The 10,532-nt window shown below is 42.2% G+C and overlaps 1 protein-coding gene across 10 annotated transcripts; it reads left to right on the forward strand.

Annotated features, from left to right (window-relative positions):
• The first annotated feature begins 16 nt into the window (after positions 1-16).
• LOC123135643 (MOB kinase activator-like 1A) lies at positions 17-7,989 on the forward strand. 10 transcript variants are annotated; one of them, XM_044554805.1, is made up of 11 exons: positions 17-293; positions 456-573; positions 1,323-1,424; positions 1,733-2,535; positions 2,626-2,788; positions 5,373-5,421; positions 5,912-6,020; positions 6,230-6,323; positions 6,433-6,566; positions 6,659-6,822; positions 7,633-7,989. In XM_044554805.1, the coding sequence occupies exons 7-11, from the start codon at positions 5,915-5,917 to the stop codon at positions 7,705-7,707; spliced, it is 573 nt and encodes a 190-aa protein (XP_044410740.1). In that variant the 5' UTR covers positions 17-293; positions 456-573; positions 1,323-1,424; positions 1,733-2,535; positions 2,626-2,788; positions 5,373-5,421; positions 5,912-5,914; the 3' UTR covers positions 7,708-7,989. The 10 variants fall into 10 exon arrangements, with proteins under 10 accessions (XP_044410740.1, XP_044410741.1, XP_044410749.1 ...); XM_044554806.1 differs by having other exon boundaries at positions 500-573; XM_044554814.1 differs by having other exon boundaries at positions 500-573; positions 1,760-2,535.
• Positions 7,990-10,532: the final 2,543 nt, after the last annotated feature.

A 10,532-nucleotide genomic window follows, 5' to 3' on the forward strand; every position in this document is an offset into this window, starting at 1 on the left:
CCCCGCCCCGCCCCCGCGCCGAACCTCCCCGCTTCCCCTACATCGCCCTCACCGCACCGGCGCGCTCCCCGTCACCTCCCCGAGCAGGCGACCCAGGCTGCCTCTGCCATTGGAACCACCACCCCATCCTTATGCGAGCCGTCGTCAGAGCCATGGCTGTGGGCCGACTTTTGCTGCCGTTGCCGCCGCTGGGATCATCTTACTTGTCCCTCCACGCGCCACTAATACAAGCTGCGCAACCGTTGCCGGCACAACCCTCCGCCGCGTGACGGAATTGTCGCCGCCTCTTACAGGTAAGCAACGAAGCATCTCCGCCTCACCAAGTCGCGTCCGGGTGCGCCATCACGAACAACCGAATGACCATCTCGAAACTATTCTCTCTTCGTCAAGCCAAGAAATAATTCCTTCATGAATTGATTTTGCTCATGACATGTTGATTTTGCCGTGTACTGAAGTTGATGGCAAGTTGACGACATGTTGATTTTCCATTGTACTGAAGCTGATGGACAAGTTCTTCTGTCAACCACAACGACCGAGAGCAAAGGTGGATGCATGCACCTTCACCGCCTGCAGGTAACCACTGCTTGCTTGAATCTCTTTCCTATGTGTGGGCACTGTATTTCCTACTTGTGTGGATCCACAGTGTCTAGGTTGCGAAAACTGCATGAGTACATGGTGATTGGACAATGTCTTAACATGGCTGACTTTTCTACATAGAGCTTAGAAGTAAGTGGTTATGAAAATACAAACTATTTTTGTATAAAGTTTGACACTACTATTAATACTGATTTAGGTAGCATCATTTAGACCATGCAACTGTAATGCCATTTTGGCCATCACTACGAGAAATAACACCTATACAAGCTCCACCAGTAAACATCATAATTCATGAGTGTTGTTTTGGAAATTGACATGAGAACAGTATGCTCCTCAACCTTTTGTGGGGGAAAAACAATTTTCAGTTATTTTCATGGCCGCACATTTGATGTTTTCTGTTGAATGTTAAATCATAACCATTTGTGGTTTTTTTTTTTTGATGATCAACCCAGCCACAATTTATACAAAAGCTTAACTATTTCAGTTTCATGTGTGAATAATTACAATTCTTCAATGAAATTCTAGATAGAAAATTTTGTTAGGTGATTTTCTGTACAAAAAACTGTAAGTATGCAGCCCTAACTTGTTATCTAGATGGTTCAGCATGTGCATATAAGCTTTTGGCCTGTAATCAAGTTCAAATTAAAGTTCTGGAAAATATACATGAAGTTCAGAGTTACTTTCTAAAAGTCCGATGCATCTCAAACTATATTGCCTTCCCGCAGAGAAAATGGAAAGAGAGGTGGACCTCAAGGAAACAAAGAATGAGAAAATAAGGAATAAACAAGGAGGGGCAGGGAGGTCACGGCCTCCAAGCCAATGGCAAGGTACGACATCACCTATGGAGCTTTGGCCCTTCGGAAAAATAAATATGGACTTCCTTTCTAGGAGGAGCTTGACTGAAACCAGTAAATCTATTTTAGTCCATATTACTACAGCTTCATAAAAAGCCCATATACACATTTTATATTGTTAAAACCAGCATTGGTTGAGACTACATGATTTAAAACATCTTACAATTGATAAGAAAACAATGTTGAAACTTAGGTAAGCAGATTTTCATGGAGTTATGCCAGCTTTGTTGTTGACAGCATAGAACAAGTATGCCTGCCATTAATGTTTAATTTAATTACAGTTATATGATTATATCACTCCGGTCCAGAGCCCTGCTGCATGCCATGAATGCCACGAGAGACATCAAGAAGCAGGTGCCATGGGTTATCGGCGTCGAGGTGCACCCCAATGGCGGACCGAGTGTGCAGGAGGTGGACATGAGGCTGTACCACGGCTGAACGTGCGGCGCAGGCGAGGATGACGACAAGATTGAGCTGTTGCAGGCTTTCCAGGCCGTGGAGGTGGCCGTGCAGAGGTTCTTCTTCACGTACCAACAGTTTGTGGCGGCGGTGTGTGCCACGATGGAGGCGTCGGGCAAACGGGCGTTGTTCGTGCCTGCGAGCTCCACATTCTGGTTCAACATGTATGTTATTTTTCTCAATGAGAACGGTGTTGAATTAGATTACTCAGAATCCTGGTTTTGGCCATCCACCGTTTGTTTATATGAACAAAAAACTGAGATGAGTTGTGATATCTGAATCTGGTGGGGGAATTAGAAAAACTTCAGAGGAAGTAGGAGAGGGTCTTTAAGTATACTGCCATCAACCTGATCTAGATGTTCCTCCTTGCATTTGCTCCATTACATGAACTGAAAAACCAGCAATCTTGTAAAAGAGATTAATATTTTGTCCATCAAACTCTATGTTTCTTACACATGAAAAAAGATATGCAGCTGTAGGAAGAAAGAATGCAGTGATCGCTGAAGAGTGGAGACAGTGGACGATGGTGGGAACCACATGATCATTGCAGCGCTTTGCTACTTACCATTGTCATGTCGAAGGTGCTCCCGGGTGATTCGCAATGCATGCCAATTACCATTTGCAGGTTGGGTATATTTACAAATTGTAAGAGAAATGTATGAGTTTAATTTTACTAATTTGTAACTTAAGTTGCAACTGTTCTGTCAAGTGGCAGGTGGTGAGCAAGATCCACAATGGATCGATTAGTGTCAGCATCCTTGGTTCTAAAGCAATTTGTGAAGCGTGTCCGGCCAGAACAATCTGGTGCTTACAGAGTATTGTCTACGGAGACGTCATGTTGCTAGATAAGTATAAACACCGGGATTATCAGGAAGCTGGTGAGCTTCTACCATCCTTCATTGTTAGCATGATTAGACATTCAATATACTTATTCATATTCATATATTTTTTTAAAGCTATGCGAAGCTCATGTTTAGATACTTGATACTGACATGTGCACCAAAAATCCAAAATGAACACAATTATTAATCGATGATACTTTGATCAATAATTTCTCTGGTCTCGGTCATGGACTGGTTTTGCTATATTCTATTTTTCGAAAAACAAATCATCCCAAAATTTTAGCTGAGCCCCACTGCACTTTTATCCTGAATCTTCGTCAATTATTTTTTAAAATATTTATTGCATTTATGACTGCCTTGCCGGCCATCGCCCCACTCCCCATGGCATGGATGGAGTCTAGGGCAAAGTTAGGTGATTATTTGGCAGTGCAAAATTAGTATGCTCGTCTGACTTGGCTACCATTTGTGCATTACTTTCTTGACAACATATTTGGACTTTGCATGAATAGAGATGTGATGGTCAAAGTAATAGTTGTGGAGAAATAGAGTTGCATTTTAGGATGATGGTTAAAATTGGAGCTATGATTAATTGTGGGCTTAAGAATTGAGATCTACAAAATGCATTGTTCATTTTAAAGTCATGTTCTGCTACCTATACGTTAGCTCGATTTGTCCATGGAAATATTTTGCTCAAGAGACACCAAAGAATATGCCAGGAATGTTATGTTGTTGATTTTTGGGTTCACTGAACCACGAGCTAGGTGGGAGGAGAGCAAGGCATATTATTCCGCTGGCTTATTTTTCGGTTCACTGAAGCAGGAGGGATCGTAGATGTTCTTATCCCCTTAGCGGGAGAGGTTAGAAAAAAGCAAATCATAACTTTTTAACTATACGTGCGTTGCACGTGCATGTTTACTAGTATTTACTAATTGGAGACAGAACCACTATTAATACAAACTTGTCACCCTTCACAATGTCGTTAGTGAAACCACCAAAAAAATTGTTTATGTTTGCGTGTTTATTGAAGGCACCAGTCTTCGTCATCAACACGAACTCGTCACCCCTTCACCATGTCGCGAGCAAAGCCGCCAATTTTGGTTATCAGCACAGTCCAAATCTGACGCACCACACTGTCGAGGATCAAGGAATCATATCTTGGACTGTATCACTGGATTTGCACTCATTAGTTGCCACACAGTCGAAGAATGCCATGCCACCTCGAGTCTGTCGACACCGCTGCACAATCATCTCCATCGCAAAGAGACAAGATCATGAAAGCCGACAACATCGAGTAAGGCGAGGGAGGAGAAATCCCACCGTGACACAGTGGATGTTGCTCCCCAAGGCAGAGAGAGAGAGAGAGAGAGAGAGAGAGAGAGAGAGAGAGAGAGAGAGAGAGAGAGAGAGAGAGATGGGCGTAGAGGGATGGCCATGAGAATCCTCTGTAGTCTTCAGGGAGGCGGCTGGCTACTCTGACTGAAACTGACGGAGTCGTGATCTCTATTGGAAGCCTAGGAATAGAAAGTGGCTAAAAGTTATGAATTTGTCTCGTTGTACCTTGGGCATTTGCGTCTGTACCAAGGTTTTGGTTACTGAATGGGGTTATTTTTTCTGAGGGGGGCGGGGGTGCGGTAAATGTGGTTACCATGGTTAAATTTTCAGCAAATTTTGAACGAAATTTATAATTCAGTTTTGAATTCAAATTCTTTCAAAATAGATATAGATAGCACATGAACTTATATTTATGATAACAGAGCTACTAGCTCAGTACAACGTTGTCTACACGAGTGATGTGAGGTGCTGACATACTTTACTATACATTGAGATTGAGCGTTTGCAATCAACAAATTCAAAAAATTCATTTTCTTTTTGCTCGAAATGATCATTTATCGAGGGGAGCCGAAATACGTGGTAACCATGGTAAATCTTGAAATTTCGAACGGTAACTAAAACCCTGGTCTGTACTGTGTTTAAAGAAAAAAAAAGCAGCGCAATCGTACCGAGGAGGGTCCTGAGATTACTTGTATGGAAAGGCTGGATATAGCCAGCTGTCGCTGAATGAGTGCCAACAAAGCAGGATTGGATTGGATTAAGCGGACACCATCAAAGGCGGCACAGCCGGACGTGAGTGGATAACAGAACAGGACAGACGGGGAACGGATGCAACGCACGCACGCACTCACGGTGCCAGCAGGCAGCCAGGCTCCATCTATCTATCACCGCCAGCCTGTCTCTCGCTCTATCGCTCTCTCTCTCGGCGTACGTCAGGTATATAGACGTCAGAACTCTGAAAGCTCCCTCCCTCGGATCATCTCTCTCACCGCTTCAGTCCTTGTCTCTCAAGCGCTCCGCCTTGTACCTCTCGCCGCCGGCGTCTTCCGTCGTACCATGCAGAGCTTCTTTGGTCGCGCCAGCAGGTCCATAACAGATTAAATTCCTTCTTTGATTGCTGCTTTTGATTCCTTCATTCACCTGGATTCCCTTTGGTTTGTTGTTCATCGTCTTCTTGCTTCTCATGTCTCGTTTCATCGATTGATTGTCTACTTGTGAGGACGAGGAAGGCCAAGGATCCAAACTGACGGTCGATTCACTTTGATTTGTTGTTTTGATTGGCTTGTAGGAACCAAAGGACATTCCGGCCCAAGAAGAGTGCTTCAGCGGGGAACAACGTACGCTACCTGCTACATACTTCCTTTGTTCCAATTTATTAGCTCCCCTTTCATTTTGGGTCAAATTTTGATCATAGATTTGACTAACAAATTATAAGGGGTATCTCACAAATATTTTACTGTTGGATTCATATTTGAAAGAAGGTTCCGATGATGGTACCATTTTCACTACATATAACTCATATTTTATTAGTCAAATTTGTGGTCAAACTTTGACCCAAAATCCCAAGGAGACTAATAAACTGAGATGGAGTACATGCAAGAATTATATATATATCCTCATGTGTTTTCATTATTCTCTTCTTTCGGCAAATTTTGATAAATGTTGGTCAAGGTTTGTCAAAATTTATCAAAAGGCTTTCAAATCCCTCCCTGAGATCATCATCTAACTCTACCTCCAACTGATTATGATCCACATGCTCAATCCGGAAAACGAAGTTCAGTTACCAAGTTGATCACCATATAAAAATATTTGGACTGTACTACGCAGGGCATGAAGCTGAAGAGGCACATCGACGCCACCATCGGCAGCGGTAATCTGCGAGAGGTGGTCCGCCTGCCAGTCGGAGAGGATCTCAACGAGTGGCTCGCTGTCAACAGTGAGTTCATTCTTGACACTTTCTTCTTTCTAATGATGATTGATGAAACAGTTGTCGATGGGCTGAATCTTTGTACACCTAGCAGGTGTCTTAATTGTATTTATATCCTCTTGATACTTTATTTTGAGCCAATAAAATTCATTCTTTATCGAGAAAAAAAGTAGGTGTCTTAGCCTGTAGTACTAGTTTCTGATGACCTCCATCTCCAGCTGTCGACTTTTTCAACCAAGTGAACATCCTGTACGGCACCCTCATGGAGTTCTGCACGCCAGCTACTTGCCCCACCATGTCAGCCGGTCCAAAGTACATTCCTTCAAATCTTGTCACCTGCAGATGCACTTGACATAATATGTTATATTATATGCTGTGTCACATTCTGAACTTAATGAGAAAAAAAATTGTCTTCAAACAGGTATGAGTACAGGTGGGCCGATGGAGTCAAGATCAAGAGGCCCATTGAAGTGTCCGCACCAAAGTATGTCGAGTATCTGATGGATTGGATCGAAGCCCAGCTCGACGAAGAATCCATCTTCCCTCAAAAGCTTGGTAACTGATATTTTTTTAGTGTACTAGTGAAAAACTGATTCAGAATTCTGGTCTAATCATGTACTCTGGTGAAAAAACGGTGATGCCAACAGGAGCTCCCTTCCCTCCAAACTTCCGGGACGTCATCAAGACGATCTTCAAGCGGCTGTTCAGGGTGTATGCGCACATATACCACTCTCATTTCCAGATGATTCTCAAGCTCCAGGAAGAAGCACATCTCAACACCTGCTTCAAGCACTTCATGCTCTTCACATGGGTAACTAACCACACTCCACAACTTCATGGCACAAAGTTGCATTCCTCAACAATTGCTGGAATATTTACTGTCTTATTGCATATAGTTTCGAGGCAATTGATAGAAGATAATAAGTGTCCTCTCGGCAAAGAAATACTCCCTCCGTTCATAAATATGCGAGGTTCTAGTTTTTGTTTTCTGAATCGGATGTATATAGAGTCATAGACATGTTTTGGTGTGTTTGTTCACCCATTTCAGTCTGTATGTAGTCCATACTATAATATCCAAAACATCTCATATTTGTGAATGGAGGAAGTAGAAGAGAAGCCATACAGTACTCAAAACCAAGTAAAGTAGCATGTGGAATAGAATCACATCATACACTAGTTTTGCATGGCTGATGCTAAGTTATGGCAGTACTTCAGCTTTCCAGTATGGCTGCCTTTAGTACCAAACTCTCCTATCATGGAATGCAAAAGAAGTGAGCTTCCATGTAGTCCGGTTCGATGATTCTAAATTATAACATCTAATTGTTTGAGTCAGATTATTTGTTTAGAAAGCTGTGATCAATCATTATACACACAAAAGCATCCTGCCTATTCGGAAGAAGCACACCGCAAAGAGACTAGTTATGGTGGTTTGCTGATTGCTCTATCGACTAGAATTTGTCAATTTAGAATTTTAGATTGCCTCCTCATGATTAGTATTATTATTATTTCAGCAGCATACCACTTTACAACTCTCGAGTCTCAAACAAATTTGTCTGTAATCGAGTGCCTCATAGGGTCCAATCATTACAATTACTTATTGTTGGCCTTATTTGTTTGGCAGGAATTTCAGTTAATCGATAGGGCAGAGCTAGCTCCTCTCAGGGAGCTGATCGAGCCCATATTAGTTGGACACTAGCCGAGAAGACAATTGGAGCTTTGTTTCAAGAACTGATGAGGCAAAAGTGCAGAGACATCATATTTTGTTGCTTTTTAAGTTAGTTAGTTTCCCCAGCCTGTGCATGCGTGTTTCTGTTTTTGTGATGATGTTAGACTTGGACACGGACTACCTTCATCTACATTTTAGAGATAGGTTAGCTAATGCTAGTGTATGTACTCACACTCTCCCAAGGAGGTGTTGATTGCATCATGGCAATTTGTTCATTTCGGCGGATTGTCATTTGATTCGGGGAATTTCTTTCGTTGGGTTATGTGCGATAGCAAATTTTATCGTTTCTTAAAAAGTCTAAGAAAGAAAAGAGTTATTAGGGTAGCACCCCCGAAGCAGGAATGTTCGAAGGAGTTTCAAGAATCAAGGGATAATCCAATAACACTTCCTGTGTTTGGAAATCAAAAATTTGTTTCAAACTTAATAAGAGGCAATTGTATTGTTGATGCAAGTTCTTTAGACCCAAACCACCAAACTTTTTCGCTTTACAAACGTTGTTCCGAGCAATTAGACACTGACACTTGTACATGTTTCCTCTACAACCAACACAGTGAAAGCCATCTATTTTTTGAGCACTTTTTGGGGGATCATCCTAAATACAGACATAAGTAGGTGGCTAGAGAGCTGAGGACGACGGATAATAGGATTAGCATGTCCTCTTTGGACAGCAGTTCCATCCAAGAGATATTTGCGACATTTTTCTAGGATTGGTAAAATGGCGTCTGGCAATAGTGGAATAGGCAAAAGCGGCAGTCCTAGGTAGATTTGAGGGAAGGCCCACACGGGGCAGCCAAGAATATTAGCTATTGAGCATGCCTGGCTGGCAGGGAAATGCATATGTACGAACGTTGTTTTACTGAAGTTCATGGCTAAACCCGTAGCCCTGGTGAAGTCATCTAGGATATCCTTTAGGGCGATCATAGGTGAAGCCTCGACAATTATGAGGGTGTCGTCAGCATACTGAAGCGTAGTGGGTGGTAGGTGAAGGGAGATTGGGTGGTGCAGAGATAGAGGGTGTGGATTTTGGCGGATTAGTCATTGTAGAAGGTACGCAACGATGATGAATAGATATGATGATAGTGGATCCCCTTGTCGTAGACCAATGTTTGCAGTTGATCCAATCCCCTGGTACTCCACTAAGTAAGATTGTCGTTTTCCTAGTTGAAAGGACTATTGATCCAAGAGCAGAATTGAGTAGGGAAACCTCTTACAAGGAGGATTGTGGAGAGGGATTCATTTTTTTGAAAAGGGTGGAGAGGGATTCATGAGAGAGAGAGAGAGAGAGAGAGTCAAAAACTTTATAAAAGTCTGACTGTAGAAACATAGTGTTTTTTTAGAATTTTCGATAAAGGGCCTTTTATTACTCAAAATGTAGCATCGAGCGGATACAAAGCATAAAGAGCGACACCGGCCTCTGCATAGCTAAGATGCACACGGTCATGAAACAAACAATCTGACAAAAAGATATAAAAACGACAAAGTGGCAACAGTAAAGCCATATGAAGCCGAAACTATGCCTATGTCGACGGAGAAGGTGGACCGATTCGGAGATTATGCTGCCACCCATGTTGGATAAAAACCTCCCTGGCCACCCGCTTCAACCGCATACACACCGTCTTGAACAGCGATTGATACTCCGTTCGGTGCAAAATAGACCACATACGAAGCCAGTGCGTACAATGGTAAATAACCTGCATAGGAGAAGAGATTTTGCCATTAAAAACACAATCATTTCTACATAGCCAAAACGATCATAGTAAGGCAGACGCTCCCACCCGTATTAGCGTACTAAAAATATTTGGTATTCCATCAAGTCAGTGACCATATATATTGGTAACACTTGTCGGTGGATACAAATTTGACGTTATTTGAATAACTGGCCATGTAGAACACGCAAACTTGCATTGAAAGAAGATATGTTTGATTGTCTCGTCATGAATACAAAAACTACATTTCTCGAGCGAGGTTGTCTTTAGTTAGCACAACTCCTATCCGAAGATAACACATGAAAATTTTAACTTTTAATGGCATTTTTTATTTTCAGATTTGCTTATTATTGACCACTGGAATCTCTATGTGCGATAGTGCACAATACATAGAGTCAACTGTAGTGTTTTTTTTAGAATGACATGTGTTGATGATGTCGCAGCATATACAAAATTCTCCACAATATTCCTTCAGATATGAAACCCGTTTGGTCACCAAGAACGAGTTGTAGGATTAGGGGGTTAAGATGATGGTTAGGACATTGGCGACAACTTTAACTCAGCAGTTTGTCGATTTGTGCATTCAGAGAAGAAAGGCCTCATAAAGTATTTTAAGATGTGCCAGTACTTCCAATGTAAGGAGGGGCCGAAGCCACCCGGCCCGAGTTTTGACAACCCCATCATCATCTCATAAGAAGAAGAAAATTGCAAATAGAAGATGTCTCAACTGAACAGTGGTACATTAGTGATAAACAAACTGGCGCATTGCCTAGCCTTTTTTTTAACCGTGCTAACCCTCTTTCAATTTAATCAAACGAAAATACAACAGTTCTAGAGTTTAAATAGGGGACGAGAAAGAACGGAAAGTCGGTTCAACGCACTGCCAGAAATGCCACTTGCACCGATATTAGAACGTACACTATGGGCGAAAACCTGGACGGCACCGAAACAAAAGAAACAAAAGAAACTTAGCCTGCTGTATTAGCGGGTGCTGACCTGTTTAGTGATCCATCACAATAATGGTTTGGCTAGCTGTTAGTTAGTGTGGCAATTGATTGATAGAAAAAGAACATTAGCGGGCTCTGACCT

Source organism: Triticum aestivum, chromosome 6B (assembly GCF_018294505.1).
Source record: "Triticum aestivum cultivar Chinese Spring chromosome 6B, IWGSC CS RefSeq v2.1, whole genome shotgun sequence".
Lineage (NCBI taxonomy): Eukaryota > Viridiplantae > Streptophyta > Magnoliopsida > Poales > Poaceae > Triticum > Triticum aestivum.

Coding starts and splice junctions, on each gene's coding strand:
- LOC123135643 (XM_044554804.1), top strand. CDS start 4,913: ATGCAACGCACGCACGCACTCACGGTGCCAGCAGGCAGCCAGGCTCCA. Junction 5,170..5,372: donor TTCTTTGGTCGCGCCAGCAG/GTCCATAACAGA, acceptor ATTGGCTTGTAG/GAACCAAAGGACATTCCGGC. Junction 6,324..6,432: donor ACCATGTCAGCCGGTCCAAA/GTACATTCCTTC, acceptor GTCTTCAAACAG/GTATGAGTACAGGTGGGCCG.